General features: G+C 45.7%; 1 protein-coding gene and 1 pseudogene across 4 annotated transcripts in view; one reads left to right on the top strand and one right to left on the bottom strand.

The window, feature by feature from the left end:
* Nucleotides 1-21741, top strand: part of ZNF451 (zinc finger protein 451) — a 125221-nt gene that overhangs the window by 92298 nt on the left and 11182 nt on the right. For all 4 annotated transcript variants that reach the window (XM_088455925.1, XM_088455922.1, XM_088455924.1 and 1 more), the window contains 4 exons: nucleotides 1384-1497; nucleotides 2611-2754; nucleotides 6980-7110; nucleotides 12257-12440. In XM_088455925.1, coding sequence (XP_088312051.1) covers nucleotides 1384-1497; nucleotides 2611-2754; nucleotides 6980-7110; nucleotides 12257-12440 — 573 coding nt within the window. The remainder of the gene's footprint in view (nucleotides 1-1383; nucleotides 1498-2610; nucleotides 2755-6979; nucleotides 7111-12256; nucleotides 12441-21741) is intronic.
* Nucleotides 3317-3434, bottom strand: LOC148478122 (5S ribosomal RNA; annotated as a pseudogene).

Below are 21741 nucleotides of genomic sequence, written 5' to 3'. Positions count from 1 at the left end.
AAGCACGTAAACCAGCCTCAGCCAGGATTTACCACATAATATGGCATACATATTTCCAATGGTGTGCTCCAAGAAACTATGACCCTCAGGTCTTTAAGGTTTCTAGAATTTTTTCAAGCTGCATTGGATTTAGGCCTCCGCCTAGCATCTGTGAAAGTGCAGGTCTCGACTTTGTCCATCTGGTTCAGGCGCAGAATTGCTCCTATATCCCGGATGTTCACACCTTCATGCAGGGTGTTCTACGAATACAACCTCCCATTTGTCCCTCCTACGCATCCATGGGATTTGTCAGTGGTGCTCCAAGCATTTCAGAAACCTCCATTCGAACCCCTGGAATCAGTGGATGTCAAATGGCTCACTGCGAAGACTTTCTTCTGGCTAAAGCATCTGCCTGTAGGGTATCGGATTTAGGGGCGCTTTCACGTCGCTCCCCCTTTTTGAGATTTCATCAGGACAGGGCTGTTCTTCGAACTCGCCCAGGCTTCCTTCCCAAGGTGGTTTCTCGCTTCCACCTGAATGAGGAAATTGTGGTTTTGGCCTTTAATTCACCAGACCTCTCGGCAGGTGAGGCCTCTTTGGATGTGGTCTGTGCTCTAAAGATCTACGTGGATCGTACTACTTCTATCAGGAAATTGGACTCCCTCTTTGTCCTATATGGATTCCCCAAGAAGGGATGGCCAGCTAACAAACAGTCATGCGAATCCATCTGGCCAGAGCCTATCTCACAGGTTTACACGCAGATGGGCCTTCCTGTGCCGACTACAGTCTTTGCTCATTCTACTCGCTCTGTCGGTCCCTCGTGGGCAGCCTGGTGTGGCGCCTCAGCTGAACAGATATGCAGGGCAGCCATCTGGTCGTCTGTCCACACCTTTCTTAGGTTTTATGCCCTTGATACATTTGCCTCTCAATCAAGATGCTTCCTTCGGGCGTTGGGTTCTCCTATGTGTTCAGGAGCGTTCCCGCCCTTGAACAACTGCTTTGGTACATCCCCAATGTCTCCCTGTGGAGCCCTATCCTGCTCCTGCCGTGGGCTTGTTAACAAAACTGAATTGCCCTCAAGCTGTGGGTGGGGTAAAGTGGGAAGGACCGGAGAATCCTGTTATTGAAAAGCTTTGTGGTTAGTGTCCGGTCCTCCAGGTCCCATCTACACCCCAATGTCTCCCTGTGGAATCTATGGACTTCAAAGAAAGAAAGTTAACCAAGTTAAGTTTTACCATAACTCTCCTTTTTTCCAGGTAATGTAATCTGCCAACACGTCAATCTATTAACTTATTTTTGTGATACCCATTTTAAAATATTGTGATTATTAAACATAGAATCCTGAAAACAAAATTGAGAAATGAAGGCAAATGTTATTTAAGTAATTTTTATTTTGATATTAAGATTTTGGTCCGCGAACTCCAATGGTGTCCACTGATATATCTGTACCTGAGAACACCATTTCTTCTAAGTGCAAACCTGAAATGGAAGCAATGGAAATACAACCCATGGATACAGGTATTTTATCTTTGATTTGACAATACGCAGTAAGAGATTGTGTAAAGTTGGCACATGCACATTTTATTGGTTAAACTCTGGACAGAAAGTTCTTGATTTTTAGTTTTGGTCCCTTACCTTCCTCCAAGGAAAAATGCTTTTGCTGGAAGTACACACATACCTCCCAACATGACCCTCTCCAGGAGGGACACAATGCTCTGGTCCTGGACTTCCCTGGTAAGTTATGATTGGTGGCGGCTCCAGAGGTGGGGCTGCAGTACAGTCCAAAATTCAAATAGGGCAGTCACATCAACTGCCAATAAGTCCCAGCCAGTGATTGAAATAACAGTTAGTGTGGCTCCCCTATTTGAATTTTGAACTGTGCTGCAGCCCCACCTCTTACCAGGGAAGTCCAGGACCAGAGCATTGTGTCCCTCCTGGAGAGGGTCATGTTGGGAGGTATGCACACAGGTAATTTTCACCTAGTAAAAGTAAATCTTATTTTACTTTTCCTGTGTTTCCTTTAAATTCCTTTCAGACCATAAAATGCTGGTTTTTGATGGAAGTTGCTACTTTAACAATAAATCCTGTGTGTTTCCAAGAGACACCAATAATACTACTCTGCTTTTCTGTATACTACAACAGCCGTCCTGGTTCATAATGACAGCAGTATAGTTATTGTCCTTACTGGTTCCTTCCCAGCACGTGACTGAGCTCTGCAGAAGAGGGGCATTGTGATCACTCATCTAACTACTTAAATCAGCTGATTTACTAAATGCCACCCTAGTGTTCATTCTAGTACCCTGCACCTGTCACAACCTGTGTAGTTCTTCTATGCTGCCTTGGGTGTCGCTCTCTGTTCTGGTGCTTCTAGTACATTCTGGTCTGTAAGCAGTTTGTTGCATCAGCAGAGTGCGCTAGATATCCATGCTTGAGCACAGGTGACTTAATTAGTAAATCTGTCAATTTGATTTAACCATCCGGACTCAAACATGGATATCCTTAAAACTTGGACTGTAATGGCGGAGTTTGGGAACCTCTGTATACTATTTGGTCATTGTTTTGCATAGCGTTTTCTATTGCACAAATTATCAAAAGGAAAACATTTAATCACACATTTGTCTTCATATTAAGGGCTAGCAGAAAGTGAATTGCCTGATTTGGAATTTCTCCGAACAATGTCGCACATTGTGTTTGTTGACTTGGACAACTGGGCACAATTTTTTACTCATCTGCCAGGACATTTGAACCAGGGAATATTCATATGGGGATTTCAAGGTGAGATTTTAAAATTTACATTTCTTCCTCCACTAGGGGGCCAGGGAAGACTCTGGGTATAGCCTGGAGAGGAGAGTCTGGCCACCAAATAGTTTTATTTATTTCCCTTGAAAAAAACGGGGGGGTTTTGGTACCGCACAGAACCATATATTATTACGGCATTAATTTACAACCAACCATATTTCATTTTGTATTTAGAGATTGTGACATAACATGTTGTTGGTGGTGCTCCCAAAGCCCAAAATATAACATGTACAAAAAACAAAGAGCCAAGAAGGGCTAGTTGTTGGGGCACTCTTAAATCAAATTTAATAAAATTTAACCTTTATTAGTCATTATTAAAAAGCTGCGGATCTCCTCATTTTAATAGAATAAATGGATACGGCGAAATAGATATTCAAATAATTCTGGGTAATCGTGCTCCTATAAGTTCTAGATTATTTAGTCACATCATACAGGAGTTTTTTACCCGTGGTGATCCTGAAATCAACATAAACCAAATCAAATGTAATCACTTATGTCCCTGCTATTATACACTTAGTCCTGTTCTGCTCCTAAATATTACATACAACACCCAATATTCCCTGGTGGTCTCCCATCCAAGTACTAATCAGGCCCAATACTGTATAGTTCCAAGATCAGACGAGATTGGGCATATTCAGTAAGGTATGGTTGTAGGACTATATAAGCAGGAGATTGGGGGTCCTGGTGTAATATAGTTAAGGGCATTATGTAGGACTAACTCAGTATGAGAAGTCCGCTTTGATTAAACAATGGACATAAATTCCAAACAAAGTATTGCACCAGCATACTTTGATTAATGAATACATTGGTTATGTTACCTTTTAAAGTATGTATATCATATTCATATAGCCATATAAACAGATAATCTAAATGCAGGTATAAGTAATGTCAGTCTAATAGTGCCTGGGGATAATCATATCACATGTAAATGGCATTTATATAGTATTCATATGATTGTACATGGGTATGCAAATCCCATATGTTTAGGTAGGGATGGTGCTAATTTATATTCCCCTAGAGCACTTAGCAGACACCATACATTTTTACCAAACAATACATAGCATAATTTGTATTATTAACATGAAATACGGATGTACATTGAATAAGTCATTACATGGTCACAACACAGAGTGGTAATAAAAAAAGAAAGCGAAATGTATTGCTAGTGTCCGTTTCCCTAAGTCAGCGGGGCAGAGACCGGGCGCCAATCAAGTCCTCATATAGGGATTATACTAATCTGTATTCCCCTGGAACGCTTAATAGATAGCATACATTGTTGCCAAGTAATATAGTTGTACACAGTGTGTTTTGTTATATTTACAAATGGATACAAGTGTGTCTCAAATCACACCGTGATAGAAAAAAGAGCCAAATAGGTTATTCAAATCGTTATTCAAATCTATTCCCCTGAATGATGGGGGAAAGAAAGCTGGACATAAATCACGTCCTCATGTGTGCAATGAAAAAATAACCATGTGAAATAACATCAAATCTACCCCAACTAAAAACTGGGGAGTTTACTGCAGTACATCCACTGTGCTGCCACAATAGTCAGATCATAAATGAGCCTGTGTAATCAGATGCCTGCAAGAAAGCATGAGCCATAGGGCAGATAGGTCTCCAAATTATACTATAAGAGATCAGAGTGCTGTATCTCCATTCATGTGGAGTGTAAGAAGCTGAACTGACGCGGCGGCCAGACAGCAAGTGTATCAGGGTCACCGAGCTGGGGTCTGGTCCGTTGCCTGACCGGACCTCCTATGCTGCGGAAGGACGGCTGTTTTGCCTGGTTGGTGGTTTAATCACCTCTCCATGGTCTAGCACATCTCAGACAACTTTTTTATGGAAGTATTGCAAAGACTCCTTTGCATATATGGAGATCACACTTTGGGTTAGGTGGATGGCAGGTCTCAGTACAAAGGTGAGAGTGGCAGATGGTCCATGCAACCCCCTTCTCCAGAATAAGGCCAGTCCTCCCCATACATAACACCATAGGTTACATGGCAGGACAGAGGGGCAAATTGAAGACTAGCATGTATACAGCTTCAGGGGGCAGTTTATGGGTGAGCTGGACATATATACGGAGGGGGGGTGGCAGTTATTGGTGTGTGGCATATATACAATGGGGAGCAGTTATTGGTGAGTAACATATATGGGCGGAGCAGTTATTGGTGTGTGGCATATATACATTGGGGGGCAGTTATTGGTGAGTAACCTATATATGGGGGGAGCAGTTATTGGTGTGTGGCATATATACATTGTGGGGCAGTTATTGGTGAGTAACCTATATATGGGGGGAGCAGTTATTGGTGTGGCATATATACATTGGGGAGCAGTTATTGATGAGTAACATATATGGGGGGAGCAGTTATTGGTGTGTGGCATATATACATTGGGGGGCAGTTATTGGTGAGTAACCTATATATGGGGAGAGCAGTTATTGGTGAGTGTCAGAGAGAGAGAGAACACATGATACACAATAAAAGATGCCCCCCCCCCCCCCACCAATCTGCAACACAACTCACCCAGCTGCCAACCTGCAGTGGAACTAATGGCGGGTTCCCCCCACCACCATAGGGAATTTCCCCTTAGTCAATGCACCAGATTGGGGAAAATTGTAGGGGAACTAAAAGTCTACCATGCACTGTAAGAGCCCCAGGACGGGGTTACAGGTCTATCTACTCTAGGATGTGTTAGCTAGGAAGGCACTGAGCCCTGGCCTCTTACCTTCAGTCTGAAGCATCGGAGTCCTCATCCAACTCCTCCTTGTTGGACGAAGTCTGCATGGGCTCCTGTCAAAGTTGACTCTGCGGGCGTGAGGCCGGGAGCCGCGCGGCCCCTGCGTCATCTTGTAGCCGGCCGAGTCTCCTTCAGGATGGTGTAGTGCACAATGTACGGCGAAGTTCTTTAAGTCCTGAGGCCTCTGACAGAGGATCTCTACCATGTGGCCCTGCAGCAACTCCGTCAGGCTGGGCAGGATCTCAATACTCATCGTCCTCTGTGGGTCTCTATCCACTCTGACTGGCACTCAAGCACGGTGATGTGGCCCGGATGAGAGTTAGTCTGTCCTTTGATTCCCCCATTACACGCTGTAGCCACTGCGGAAGGCAGAAGCAGCTCTGGCTTCACCTCACACATTCACATGCTGGTAGGAGGTGGAACCACACTGATTGAATGTGGTGGGAATGCACTACGAACCGCCTACTCCTTTACAATTAGAATTATTTGTACTTTTGTAGTACACCTGGCTCTAATAAAACCTAGTCGCCAGGACTAGAGTATTGGTCGCCATGGCTACCTGGCCCCCGGGATTTGTCGAGCCCTGTACTATGGTATATGGTAAGTAAAATTACAAGCATTGCATAAGTGTCCAAAGGCTTTTATTGACAATTCCATTGTTTATGCAGAGAGTCAATTTTTGCAGTGTTGACCCTTTTTCAAGACCTCTGCAATTCGCACTGGCATGCTGTCAATCAAATTCTGGGTCACTTACTGACTGATGGCCACCCATTCTTGCCTACTCAATGCTTGGAGTTTGTCAGAATTTGTGGGTTTTTGTTTGTCCACCCGCCTCTTTAGGATTGACCACAAGTTCTCAATGGGATTAAGGTCTGGGGAGTTTCCTGGCCATGGACCCTAAATTCGATGTTTTGTTCCCCGAGCCACTTGGTTATTGCTTTTGCCTTATGGCAAGGTGCTCCATCATGCTGGAAAAGGCATTGTTCATCACCAAACTGTTCTTGGATGGTTGGGAGAAGTTACTCTTGGAGGATGTTTTGGTACCATTCTTTATTCATGGCTGTCTTCTGTTGTGAGTGAGCCCACTCCCTTGGCTGAGAAGCAACCCCACACATGAATGGTCTCAGGATGCTTTACTGTTGGCAAATTTAGGACTTGGTCATGCTAATGCAGTGCAAGTACTTGGGACCAAACTGTATTAACTCCTCCTTGAACTTGTATTCATAATTTCTATGTGCAAACACGAATTCAATAAGCTGTGAGCATTATTTTTTAGCTTGAATGCAAAATCATTATTATACATTCTATAAGTACTTACTATATAACCCTAAATCAGTTTGAAAGTTTGTCGTCCCCTAGGTGTGCCACACATATATACGTATGCATTTACAAAATACTGTATATGTTCAATTTTACTGTTTTATGGTGTGAATGTTTTCAATCTTCTCCATGTTTTGTGTAGGAGGGAAGTCTAATTGGAAGCCTCCAGTGAATTGCAAAATGTTTATGCATCTTTCTTGCACTGGCTGCTTCTTCCTTCATCCTCGATGCTGTGATCGGAAAGATGCTGCCGACTTTGCCATTTGCATGCATGTAAGATACAACTGTGTGTGTGTATATATATATATATATATATATATATATATATTATTACCCATTTGTACTACTAGTCCTAATTCTTTGCCAATATATAATGTGCTAAATCCTGCTGTTCAAGTTTTAGATCAATTAGATGTTCTATTTCAAAATTGTACTCTTATGAAACTAAATATATGTATTGGTTAGAGCCTTGTAGAGATTAGCACTCAATTATTTTGAACATACTGTTCTTTGACCTATCGAAACGGCATGGAGCAATGACCTAAAGGGACAGATTTATCAAAGCTTGGAGAGATAAATGGGGTAGATATACGAAGCAGTGGAGAAGTTGCCCATGGCAACCAATCAGTTCCTGCCTATCATTTTATAGAATGTACTTGATAAATTCCACCGCAAAGCTGATTGGTTGGTACTTTATATCTCTCCACTTTCTCTCTCCAAACTTTTATATCTGTCCAAAGTACATATTAATTTATTTACATGTGTTTTTTTTTTTTTTATGCCAATAGAATTTAGGCCCTCATTCAGAGCCGGACGCTCTGAGCAGAGCGCTCGCTCTGAATGAGGGCCGTCCTCCATAAAAATGGAGCGTCCTCCTGGACGCTCGTATAGCTGTGGGTCACCACCCACAGCCTATACGAGCGTGCAGGTTGATGGTCGCGATGGTCTTGACCATCGCCACTGCGAGCCGGAGCTTGCGGTTGAGTTTCTCAACCGCAAGGCCCTGAGTGATTTTGGCTCTATCAAAAAAATCACTCCCACTGACATCACTAGTGATGTCAGTGGGCCGGCTTCTGACGGTAGGCGTTCCCTTGGGAACGCCCCCGTCTGGGAGTGCTGTCAATCAACATCGACAGCACGCCCCCTTTGATCAGACACAACGAGCGAAGGAAAGTCCTTCGCTCGTCGCGTCTGGCGCATGCGCACGACGGAGCTCCCTCCGTCGTGCGCATGCTCAGTGCACACCATCGACCCACTTGCGAGTGGACAGCCGCTCGCGAGTGGGTCTGAATCAGGCCCTTAGTCTATTTTGTAAACACAGCCCCACCATACACTAAGTCGGTCACATTACAAAGTGAAAGGGAAGTGTTCCACATACAGGGTTTTCAGCTGTGGAGATATTGCATACATGAAATATAGTAATTTCAGTTAATTCTGATAATACTAATATAAATTTACAATTCTGTCATTGTTATGGTCCTCTCCTGTGTGCTATTTCCTTATTTGTTGCATTTTGTCTTGTTTTTTTTATATATATTTTTAAATTCACTTTTCTGTGCCACAGCTCACTGGAGAAGCTTAAAGCTGGGTACACACTGGAGCGATGTCGTTCCGATTTCCTCAAATCAGTTGCACGCAATATCGCTCGGTCACCAACGCTGTGCAACAAACCGGACGATATCGCATGCTGTGCCGTGCATATTAAGATGGAACGAGTGATTGTTCTGTCCTTCTTGCCCCGCAGTTTATGTACCGGGAATCATATGATGTCAAGGGTGTCCCTGGACATCAGCACGATTACCAGTCACTCAAGTGTGTACCCAGAATTAGCTTCTGCATCAGAGCATTGGTTAGCCAGGGATGTCACAATGGGGACATGATCAGGGATATCCTGCAATGTAGGGTATCCTTTATTGCTTCTGTAAAAGAGCTTGGTTTCCAGTGCCTGTCAGAACTTAGATACAGTATAGTTTGCAGCAAAATAATAATGCAGCATAAGATTAACATGGAAATAAATACTTTAAATCAGCCACAAGTCAACTTGAGTGACTAGGCAACAGATGAGCATTAACATCAGGTGACTATCTGGGACTGTATAATGATATTGGGGATAGCAGGTAGATTGATATCCATTGCAGAACAATCATCCGTAAAAATAACTTTTAATACACATTTTAAGTAATACTTGAACTGACAGATGGAATTGCAATATAAAAAAAAAAAAAACATACATGGATTCGTACTGTTTTGTTTTAATTTTCTATAGAGGAGTACTACACCTCCTGAGACAATATTCTGGGTTATCCACTGCATTTAGCTGTATGGATCAAGATGACACAGGAGAAATCGGTCCATATGTACTTCTAACTTCCTTCCCAAAACAAGAAAACAGTGACTTACAGTACAAAACAATGCAGGACAGAATCATGGTTTATAAACATTGCTACATCTGCGATTATAACACTCAAATAAGCAGCAATGGTTAGGTGCCGCTGTAGGGAGTATAATTATTATTATTATTATTATCCTTTATTTATATGGCGCCACAAAGGTTCCGCAGTGCCTTACACAGTACATAAATGAGCACACAAGAAAAACAGTTAATAGTAATACAAAACAATGCAGGACAAGGACAAGGTTATAAACTCAGCTGCAAAACACAAGCAGCAGGACATGAGCAACCAGGTGGTAGGTGCCATTGTAGGGAGTTAGGAGTAAATTATACTATAAGTAGGGGGAGGAGAAGCACGTGAGGATGAGGGCCCTGCTCGTGAGAGCTTACATTCTAAAGGGGAAGGGCAGACAGACAGGGGTGACACAGAGGGGTAGATAGTGAAGAAGGAGCATGGAGCAGTGGGTTAGGATATGTGCTGCGGAATGTGTGTGTATAAGACGACCTGATGTTATGTAAAAATTAAGTCCTTCATACATCTATCTCTATGATAGAAAATAGATTGTTTGTGTTATTTACATGAGAGATGTACAAAGTAAAGTAGAAGCACTTTAATTTGTGTGTTACATTTTAGCATCTATATACAGCCTGACAAGAAATGCAGCTATTATGGGACTGTCCCGCCATCCTAATACAGTAGTGACTACTTTAGTTCCAGCTGCTGGGTGCTATGCCATGCTCCTGTGAGTGGGTGCATCTCACATGCTAGACCCACTCACAAATGGGTGCAGCCATACATGATGTGGTCCCACAGGATGTTGCAGTACCCGGGCCCAGAATTTCTCTTGGCAGCCCTGGAGGTGACAGACAGAACGAGGAGGGAATGGGGCTTAGTAGTGGGGTAACAAGACCATGGAGGGAGGTGGTTGAGAGTGGAGGTATAGGAGAAGTGGGGGAAAGAAGCAGAGGGTTGGAAGCAGACTGATGAGAGAAAAAAAGGAAGAACAGCAAGTGGAGGAAACAGGAGGGGGAAGAGAGGGACGGATAAAGTAGAGGATTATGTGGACATAGAATATGGGGGTTGTGTGAAGTAAGGGTGTTCATGCTGTGGACAAGGTAATAATTGAGATGTAAACTGGAGTGGAGGCTGTGAGATATAGAGTCAGTGTGATATAGAGACAGTGTAATGTGGAGGCTGTGTGATGTAGAGACAGTGAGATATAGAGTCAGTGTGGATTAAAGTTGTTAAATGTTCAAATTTTACATGTAAAGAACAGTGCTGCTAATGTATGAGCGCAGCTCCAAAAGTGATATATAAAGGAGAGGTATGTGAGTAGTGGGTGCAGGAATTAGTTTATAAACAAATTATTAATGTGGATAGATGTGACACAATTGGAAAAGGCAATACAAAATGAATGAGGACAAAATTACAATGTACCCGAGCTGATCCAGTCCAAAGTGTTCTGATCAACAAAGATCAATCAACAAGAGCAGCACACAGACAGGGGAGCACTTGCAGTGTCCAAGCAGTGAGTGCAGTAAGTAGTTGCCTGGATACAGCAGAAGATGTTGATTTTGTTTATTCACATAAGTATGTTGCTTCTTGTTGTTCAGAAAGTGTTCTGGTTTTGAGTTTCGTTTTCCTCCAGTTTATCTCCAGCGTAACTCCGACTTAGTTATCAAATTGTATTTACACTTATAATCAGAACACTTTGAATCTTAACACAGACTATGGCAGCCTCCGGCTATGCAGCCTGTGGGAGCAGTAATATCTAAAGTTACAAACATGTGTCTCTGTGCTCACTGATTGGGACCCCACCCCAAAAGCTCTAACACACACTAAATTGGGATGCAATAAAGTCTAAGATAAACAATTTGTGAGAAGGGGGAGGCCAACACAGATTCACAATACATTCCTAACTTCCTTTAGATAAATTGCTCTTAGTATAGCAGTAGTTGTAATTTACCCAGTATAAATTTTCAAAACTGTGCTGAGGCAATCACTAAAACAGCATCTGATGGGAGCAGTAGTTGTAATTTACCCAGTATAAATTTTCAAAACTGTGCTGAGGCAATCACTAAAACAGCATCTGATGGGAGCAGTAGTTGTAATTTACCCAGTATAAATTTTCAAAACTGTGCTGAGGCAATCACTAAAACAGCATCTGATGGGAGCAGTAGTTGTAATTTACCCAGTATAAATTTTCAAAACTGTGCTGAGGCAATCACTAAAACAGCATCTGATGGGAGCAGTAGTTGTAATTTACCCAGTATAAATTTTCAAAACTGTGCTGAGGCAATCACTAAAACAGCATCTGATGGGAGCAGTAGTTGTAATTTACCCAGTATAAATTTTCAAAACTGTGCTGAGGCAATCACTAAAACAGCATCTGATGGGAGCAGTAGTTGTAATTTACCCAGTATAAATTTTCAAAACTGTGCTGAGGCAATCACTAAAACAGCATCTGATGGGAGCAGTAGTTGTAATTTACCTGTGGAATGCAGAGAAGAAGTCACATCAGTCTTTGCATGGTGCGCATATGACAAATAAGATCTGCAGCGTAACTCCGACTTAGTTATCAAATTGTATTTACACTTATAATCAGAACACTTTGAATCTTAACACAGACTATGGCAGCCTCCGGCTATGCAGCCTGTGGGAGTATAAGATAGTGTTCGTAAGGGTAAGGAAAAGCACATGAGGGAAGAGGGCTCAGCTTGCAACAGTTTACAATCTAAAGGAGGGACAGACAGACAGGGATGACACAGGTGGGGTAGACAATGAGGAAGGAGCAGTGGATTGCAGTGCAATATCCTGAACTATCGTACTCCCTACTATAAGTATGCACCATTGTGCTCCTCATCATGGGTCATGCAGCCCCAAATCCTTGTTTTATGTATTGCTTTCAGGCTTGTGGCTAGCTTAGTTTAGATTAACCATCATCCATAGATACCATATCCATGTAGGTAGGTTAAAAATTCGAAGGTATATAACCGGCTTTGACTTGTGATTATTTTTGATTTCAGGCTGGTCGCTTAGATGAGCAGCTGCCAAAGCAAATTCCTTTCTCCATTCTCTCTGGTGATAAAGGTTTCCTGGAATTGCAGAACCAGTTCAAGAAGACACAGCGACCTTCTTATATCCTCAACCCTCATGATTTAGAAGGAGACATGATGTGTGCCTTGCTCAATAGCATATCTGAGACTACAGGTATGTAGTCTGTGTCACTTGCAGCCGCCAGAAAATACTTTGATCTAACAAACAGCAAATCCTAATAAATCTATACGTTAGTCTGGTTTTCTTCTCTTTATTTACTTTTTTTTTTTTCAAAGATACTGAGGAGGACTGACAGAAGAGTGGTGTAGAGGTGGCAATACAGCAGCCATTAGTGCAAAAGTTACACTAAAGGCTCATACACACTAGATGATATGCTCCATGAGCGATATCATCTAGCGTTATTCCTTGAAGTCCCGGGCAAACAATTTTGGCACACACACTGAACGATATCGTTCAGTAACATCATCAGGTCATATCAGAGCTTGCAGAATCTGATGATATCGTCAGATTGGCCTGCAAGTTCAGGCGGTGTAAGACACTATTAACGATCCGGGGGACGCGCATTGTTAACGATATTGTGCATAAACACTGGGCAATCTTCAACGATATCTGTATCGTCCATATAGTTTGCTTTATCATCTAGTGTGTATGCCCTTAAGATGGTAAAAGGCAGGAAACGTTCCATGACAGTGACAGTTGTTTTTTAGTTTTTACTTTTTTCAAATGTAGAAAGCAAGGGAAGCACAGAAGCGAGCATTCAACAGGGACTCAGGTTGCCTGGGTGCAGGATTGAGGTACCCCCTCCTGCACCTTGTTACCAAGCAAACTCATAGCAATCCTTAAAGCTGGGAACCCACTACACAATATCTTGCTATCGGTTTGGCCGATTCTGACACATCGGACAACAAATCGTTAAAAAATGTGCATTATGTATGCACTACATCGTGTAGTGCGTGCTTCTGCGGGGTCATCAGCCTCTTATGTGCAGAATGTAAGATCAGGCGATGCGGCTGATGATCCCATGCAGTGCTATGTGGGGGGATCGGCATATCGGGCGGGCACCGGATCGCCCAGTGTGTACGGAATGCCCGATATGTCAGCCCGTCGGCAGCTGGGTCGTGTGTCGCATCGCTGGGTACACACATCGTTTAGTGTGTACCCAGCTTAAAAGTGATTTGGAGGAGTTAGTATTTTGTGTATAGTAGACCCCTAATCTGGTACCATAGCCAGCAGAGACTAGAGCAGTGTTGGCTAACCTTGACACTCCAGCTGTTGTGGAACTATATATCCCAGCATGCCCTGCCACAGTTTTAGCATGCCCTAATAGCAAAACTGTAGCAGTGCATGCTGGGTTATGTAGTTCCATAACAGCTGGAGTGTCAAGGTTAGCCAACACTGGACTAGAGTGTAGATCACTGAAGGAGAGTACTTAGCTGAAGAAACGCAGCAATTGCGGTGTTGAAAAAAATAATTGAAACAAGGAGGAAATAAATTGGTTGTCTGAAACTAGTATCTCACGGAGCTGGAGAGACAAGTGATTTTGAGTGATAGGGGTGAATCCTATTAAGTGTGTGAAGGGTGCAAGTTCCCTTTGCAATAGAGTTAAAACACCGGCACCTCGCACCCTTCGCGGCCCGCTCTGAGACAGAATTTGCTGAATTTTGTTAGGAGCCCTATGGGGCTGCGAGTAAAATTCAGCGAATCCAGGCTGCCGTAAAGTGCGGCCATTGCCACGGTGACTCACACCGGCGAGATCATCGCAGCTAATAGGATTGACCCCTTAGTCTCAAGCAAAAAGCTACAGTAGGTATTTTTTATATATCGTGTAGTATAAATATTATAGAAAAAAAATCTTAAAGTGACAAGTGCTTGTGTACCAAAATGATAATTGAAGTAAGCCTATCTGTTAAAGGAATACAGTGGTGGTACAGGAACTGCAGGAGAGTCTGAGTTGGTCAGGTGCACTCACTTCCCAGTTCATAGATAAAGAGGATCGCACAATAGTATAATATTGTTTGAACCAAAATACGAATTGAACAACAAATAAGTTGACTGCGTACCAGAAATTGTGAGACACTGAGCTTATCCGTGTGTCTTTTGGGATTCCCTCTGGAGTATTATAGGAGTTTCTTCTCCACTAATTAATGGATCTCCTAAAGAAATAAATGACGATCCCATAGTGTGTTTGCAACAGATGCTATTTTAAGTAGATAGAATAGGGACATATTACACAGAAATAGCGCACACACAAATAGTAATAATAAAATCAGACTTCTCTGGATATGAGGACAGCAGTTCTCTAGTTAAGGTGCATATCCCCTCGGTGCGCCGTGCTGTCTCTGAGATAGCAGTAAGTAACTGTGCACATAGGCAAACCATGTTGCAATGCAAGGGGTGCAAATACATTTTTTGTTTTATTTTGCATGCAGGGTAAATACTGGCTAACCTTGCATGTAGCCCACAAATGCTGGACAGATTTATTTTTACACTGGTTTTTAGATGTCAGTTTGCATACACACTGCTCAAATCTAAATATCTGCACATTTTACACCTGCCCCACCTGTAGTGCAAACATGGTTCGCCATGGTACGTTATTTGCTAATTTTTCTTTACTTACACCTTAGAATTAGGCCGTAGATGTGATTTGTCTGTGCTGCAGCGATAGGAGGGGTCTCTCTCTCTCTCGCATATATCTCCTGAACCCAAATACCCCCCACCCCCTAGGAAAAAGTTTATTTATTTATTTTTTTCAGAAGTATCAGTTTTGACAAATGCAGCTACGAGTAGTGGGGCCCAGAGCCAGTGTGAGCAGAGTAAAATTTCTAAAATAAATAAATGAACATGAGTGCCTATTGTGTATTACTGTAAAAAACAAAAATGTCCGTCTAAAGCAGTGTTAAACACCATAGTAGCAGTTACTTCTGTTCTGACCTCCACTCGTTCCCAACAAGCCATTTGACCTAGACGATGTGGTAAATTGGCTACATGCACCATAGAGAGACTTACTGGACAACAGGATGTAACTGGATTGAACTAGGTAACCATAGATTCTATTTGGTTATTTGGCTAGTTGCTCACTGGTCCACTATCTAATGGTAGATAGCAATCAACTGTTTGGTCAGCTCTGTAGTAGAGACTGTAAGATGGGAAACATTCCCAAAGATTATATGGGAGCTCTTTAATAAAACAGTAGTCTGCATTTGTTTATCCAACTTAGTGGCCACTCATAACAATTTATGCTGCATAAAATATGTTGAAAGGCAGGTCAAGTCATTAGAATTTGAGAAATAGTGGGTGGAGCAATCGGGATATAGTCACAATGTCAGCATGTATCATGTTGACCGTTATGTCGACATGTGCAGAATGCTAACATCTGAAATTTTGACTTTCTGCATGGACTTGTAAATACGAACAAAGAAATAAAGTGCTCGTTAGAAGGGTCACACTTCAGTTGTCAATATTAGGATTCGTTAAAACATTCAAATTTATTTTCAGCTGTATTAAAAAACATACACCTGGTACCAGTACAAAGACAAATAGCTGGTTTAGAAAAAAAAGATTTATTGAAGACCAGATCAAATAGTAATCAAGACAATCGTAGGAAAACTAAAATAATTTTATAGAAGAAATAATAAATATTGAAAAAAATGTGTAAAAGCGAAAATGAACTCTTCATGAAAGTAGAGGGAGTTAATTTAGAAAGTACCTGATAGACACTGTGGTCGCGAAGATTCGTGGTTCAGCGGTGGACTCTTGTGTACACAAGAGCCACCCCCTTGGGAGTGGATACAAGGAGCGTTTCGCCAGGGGCTTTGGCAAGAAGCTTAATGTCTGTTCAGTGCGGGAAGTAGAAGTACCGCCCGCCAGCTAGTTGGAGGGAAGAATTTATGGGCATATTCAATTGGGCTCAAGGTTTAGCAAGGTAAAAATAAACCTTGTGCACCTCGCACCCAATTTTGGATTACCGCAGGTGTGCTCGCTCCCAATACCCGCAGTATCCAATTACAAAAAAAATATGGTCGGTGGGTTTTCAGAGCTGTAAACCCTGCGGCGCATGAAATAAAAAAGAAAAGTTGCACTTACCTGCCCGGGGGTCTCTGCAGCTCCCAGTGGTCTCCTCCAACTGGTCACCGATGGAGGGGGCTGGTGGGAGGAGCAAGGGCTGCTGGGAGATGTAGTTCTCCCAAAGCCCGTTACAGGGAGGGGTAAACACACGGGGCGTCACTCACACACACTTATACACACTTACAAACATGCATAATCGCCACTGCTGCAGGAGACCGGCTTTCCGACGCTGGAGGAAGAAGATGCCGCTTGGGAAGGTGACTAAGCTAATTGGAAACTTCCAATTTTTTAATTAGTCTTCGGGTAGGGTGCTGCCGGGGTACCAAAGCAAGTCCCGCTGATTTTTTCTAAAATGAACAACAGCCCGATACTGCTATTGATTGGGCAGCTCACAATGTCAGCCTAAGTTGTTCACGTTGACTAGCTGGCGGGCTTCTACTTCCGGCATTGAATGGACATTGAGCTTCTTGACAAAGAATATTTATTATTTATTCTATAACATAATTTTCATTTTCCTATGATTGTATTGATATTTGATCTGGTCTTCAATACATCCATTCTTTCTACTTCAGGGTCCATAGGGGGTCCACAGGGTTGACCTTGGGGTATAGGTTGGGAACCAAATCCGGGCACCACGCAGTTAAAGCTTTTAGCTCCCAGGATGCACTTGGGTCCACTCTCCCTATAACCCCACCCCCAGCCAGAGGCACCTCAGTTTAAGTTGTGCCCGGCCGGAGTCGGGTCACCGTTTAGTGCAGTGGGGAGCTGATTAGCAGCCCCTAAGCTTTATTTTTTCTAAGTACAGAGTTTTTTTATTTTTACTTTGGACTTTCAGAGCGGCAGCGTCGGACTGTCCATAGGACGTCTAAGCTGCCGCTCCGTCACTCCGCCGGCGCTGAGACGCCAGTACAGATCTGGGGATCTCAGCGGGACCCCAGAGTCTGTACTAGCCGGACTCTGCAGGCGCCCAGGACTGCTGCCGGATCTACGGGGAGCAGGTAAGGTCGCAGATCACCGCTTGCGGTGATCCGCGCATTTAATATGCAGTCCTGTGCCTCCGGTCCCCGGGTACAGACTGGAGGCGCCGGCAGTGATGGCGGGCCCCCCATACCCCGTGTGTCCACTAGACCACCAGGGACTTACTGATCGGCGCTGGGAGCCGGCGTCCCGGGAGGTTAATAGCCGGCCAGGGGTGGAAGCTTTCCCTGTTACAGCGGCTCCTCCCCTCAGCTCAGCGCGCCTTTCAGTATGTATAGTCTGGCGTCGCTGAGCTGCTTCCTCCGCGGGCCACGCTTCTTCTGAGGTCTCCAGCGGCCATTTTCTTGTGGTGCAGCAGCAGAGCTCCGGAGATGGCAGTGAGTCCAGTCCCCCTGCATACCTCACCATCAGGTCAGTGTACACAGCGCTGTAGCCTTCCCAGACACTGAATCTGGGTAAGTTGAATGCAGTGTAATAGTGCAGTATATTATATGACATGTTTATGTATATATCTGCATGGTATGTGACTTATGCTAGTGCTGACTGTCTGTATTTAATTCTCTCACCTGTCAGTGTATATCTATCCCTTTCTACTTCAGGGTCCATAGGGTATCCACAGGATACCTTGGGGTATAGGTGTGACGTCAGTCGCAGGGCACCAAAGAGTTAAGCTTTCAGCCTCCCAGGATGCACTAGGTCCCCCTCCTATACCCCGCCCCCGGGCCAAGGCACCTCAGTTTAGTTTGGTGCCCGGCCGGCGTCGGGTGCACCTGTCGGAGTGGGGGCTAGAAGAGCCCCTGAAGCTTTCTTCAGTGCAGCTGTGGCTGCACATCTGGATGTACAGCATGGACAGTCAGTCCTGACGTCCATGCTGTCTTCCCTACACCCCCGCTGGTACCAGAACGCCGGTACCGATCCGGGGATGCTGGTGAGCATCTGGGGTCACAGCTAGCGGTGACCCCAGATGTTCCGGACCATGGCCGGATCCAAGGGGGACAAAGGTAAGCAGCGGGGTCCTGCGGTGGGTCCCCGCTGGTCACATGGTCCTAAGTCCCCAGGCAGGGGGCTCCCTGGGGACTGGCTGCAGCGTGGAGCCAGGTACTGAACCTGCGCTTTCCACTACCCCCTGGGACAGCGGACCGCAGCAGAGCGGTAGCGCTGCGGCGTCCCAGGGGTTAAATGCATGCCAGGGGAGCGCGCCTTCCCTGTCTCACAGCCGGCGCCTCCCCCGCTGCACACAGCCCTCTCTGCACTGTGCTGACTGGTCCTGTGTCAGCGCTCCTCCCCCAGGCCAGCTTCTCTGCTCCTCGGCGGCCATCTTCTCTGCAACGCATGGTGAACGCTGCTGGAAGTCTGGAAAGCATCGTGGTCTGGGTCCCCACGCATACCTCTCCTCCGCTGTGGCTCAGGTCTGTGTATGCAGCGCTGTGTCCTACCAGGCCCTGTGTCTGTGTAGTTGAGTGATCAGCGCTGTTAGTGCAGGAATTGTTATTTCTCTGCATTGTATGTGACTGTGCTAGCGCTGCCTGTAACTTTTCTTCTCTAAACTGTCAGCTTTATTACTGTCCCTGTTCTTTCTGCTAAAGCCCTTGCGGTGCGGTGCTGCAGGGTGGTCTCTCGCCTATTTAATACTTAATTGGTGAGAGAGGTCACATACGTGGTGCCATCATGTCTGAAAGTGATTTTCCCCTCCGGCTACAGTGTACCACGTGCAAAGTACCGTTAGCGGAGGGGGAGGGTAGCGCGGAAGGCCTTTACCGGCAGTGTTTGTCCATGGTGCGGCCTATTACGATTACAGCACCGGTACAGGAGCCGCCCTGGGCTTGTTTCGCTCAGGCGTTAACAGCTTTAGTGGGCCAGTTAGCTCCGCAGCCCGCGTTTACTCCGATGGGTTTGTCCCAGCAGTCTGTGGTGTCGTCACCCATGCAGGGGTTCCCACGACAATTGGTGGTACCCCACAGTCTCCCTATTTCCCCGCTCCCGGGTTCTCAGGAGCCAGCGTGGGTTAACTCCCTGACGAGTTCTGTACAGCACTTGTCGGATGTGTTGCAAGGGGAGTCTGACGCGGCCTCATAAAAGGCCGGTGGCGGCTCTGTCGGCTCCTTATGAGGATGACGAGGGAACGTCTGATGATGGGGAGATTCTGGATCCTTACGATCAGGAACCTCTCCATACTAAGGACGCTGATGCTAAGTCCAAAGTATATATTCCTGGACTTATTCGGGTGGTCCGCACAGCCTTGGTGATTGAGGACGAAGTTCCCCCAGCGGCTAAATCTAAGTATGCCTTTTTCAAAGATGTGAAGGGCGATGCCACAGTCTTTCCTCTTTCGGGTCAGTTGGTGGACCATTTAGAGGAGGCGTGGAAACAACCTGGCAAAAGATACCAGCAGCAGAGACGCCTGGCGGTGGCTTATCCGTTCGCGGATAATTATTTTGCTAAGTGGGAATCCCCTCCACAGGTGGATTCTCACGTGACCCGTCTTGTCCGTAGTGCCACATTGCCGATGCCATCCATGTCCTCCCTTAAGGATGCTACGGACCGCAAGGTAGAAATCTGCCTGAAGTCCGCTTATTCCCTTGCAGGGGGGGCAGCACGGCCGGCTATGGCCATTTGCTGGGTTGCCAGAGCGATGGAGCGCTGGGCGGATTCATTAGAGGCTTCTTTTGAATCCGACTGTCCGGCCGAACAGGCGGAGTTGATTGGCAATCTCCGTGATTCGGCCACCTACATCAACGAGGCGGCTCTAGACATTAGTACTCTGGTGTCTAGAATTTCTTCAGCAGCGGTAGCTGCTCGTCGCACCTTGTGGCTGCGATCCTGGAAGGCGGACGCAGATTCCAAGAAAGGTCTGGAAGCGTTGCCGTTTACCGGAGAAGTTCTCTTCGGTCCGGATCTGGATAAGATTGTGGCCACGCTGGCGGCAGCCAAATCTGCTTGTCTCCCGTCGGCCGCTGCTCCTTCTGGTTCTGGACCATCGTCCTTTCGGTCATCTAGGGCCCAGGGCAGGCCCAAACCACAGTCGTTTCCTCAACAGGCTGGCCCTAAGAAATCGGTCAAGCCCCGGAAACAGGCATGGAGTACCAGACGTCCGGCCCCCAAGCCAGATGACAAGCCTGCGGCCTGACGGTCCGGGTCTCCCCTTGGGGGATCCCAGGGTGGGAGGCCGCCTGCTGCAGTTCTCCCGGTGTTGGTCGTTCACTATGACAGACACTTGGGTTCTGGAGGTGGTCTCCCACGGGTACGCCCTCTCCTTCCGACACAGACCCCCGGCTCGATTCTTCACCACGGGTCTACCATCAGACCGGAACAAGGCTACGGAGCTGCGGAAGGTATTGCACACTATGCTCCAGGCTGGAGTTATAGTGCCTGTTCCATTCTCCCAGAGGGGCCAGGGTTTCTATTCAAATCTATTTTTGGTACAGAAACCCAATGGGTCATATCGTCCGATTCTCAACCTCAAAGCACTCAACAAGTCTTTGCGGGTCCCGAAGTTTCGGATGGAGACCCTACGGTCCATCATTCTGGCGCTGGAACCTGGGGACTACATGGTGTCATTGGACGTACAGGACGCTTACCTGCATGTCCCTATTCTTTTGCGCCATCAAGAGTTCCTTCGGTTTGCAATCCGCAGCGACCACTTCCAGTTTCGGGCGTTACCTTTTGGCCTGGCGACAGCACCACGTGTTTTCACCAAGGTGATGGCGGTCATGGCGGCTTTTCTGCGGCTGCAAGGAGTCCGCATGTTGCCGTACTTGGACGACCTGTTATTGGTGGCAGGATCTCCAGAGCTCCTGTTACACCACTTGGACCTGACCATTGCACTGCTGCAACGGCACGGCTGGCTAATCAACTGGCAGAAGTCCACTCTAATCCCGTCTCGGAGGATTCTGCATCTTGGAGCCTTATTGGACTCGGGACAGCAAAGGATCTTCGTGACGGAGGACAAGATCTCTGCTTTACAGTCAAGGGTGCGCAGTTGTCTGCACAGCCGCCGGGTGTCCTTACACTCGGCGATGAGGTTACTGGGCTCCATGGTGTCGGTGTTCGACATGGTGGAATACGCCCAGTTTCACTCCAGACCTCTGCAGCACCTGATCCTGTCCAAGTGAAACGGGCTGCCTCAGTCTCTGAAGTTCCAGACGATTGTGCTTACCCCGGAGGTTCGCCTGTCCCTTGCGTGGTGGTTAAAGACGACCCACCTCAACAAGGGACGTCCGTTCTGGGTTCCAAATTGGGTCCTGTTGACAACGGACGCCAGTCTTCGGGGCTGGGGAGCAGTTTCGGGTCCACACTTGTTCCAGGGCAGGTGGACGCCGACAGAAGCGGAGCTTCCAATAAATATCTTGGAACTCCGTGCGGTCTTCAATGCTCTCCTGCAGGCACAGCGGTTTCTCCAGGGTCACCCGGT

The sequence above is a fragment of the Taudactylus pleione genome, unplaced genomic scaffold (assembly GCF_031769625.1).
Source record: "Taudactylus pleione unplaced genomic scaffold, aTauple2 ptg000678l, whole genome shotgun sequence".
NCBI classification, from domain to species: Eukaryota; Metazoa; Chordata; class Amphibia; order Anura; family Myobatrachidae; genus Taudactylus; species Taudactylus pleione.
This window is presented reverse-complemented; position numbering and strand designations above follow the sequence as displayed.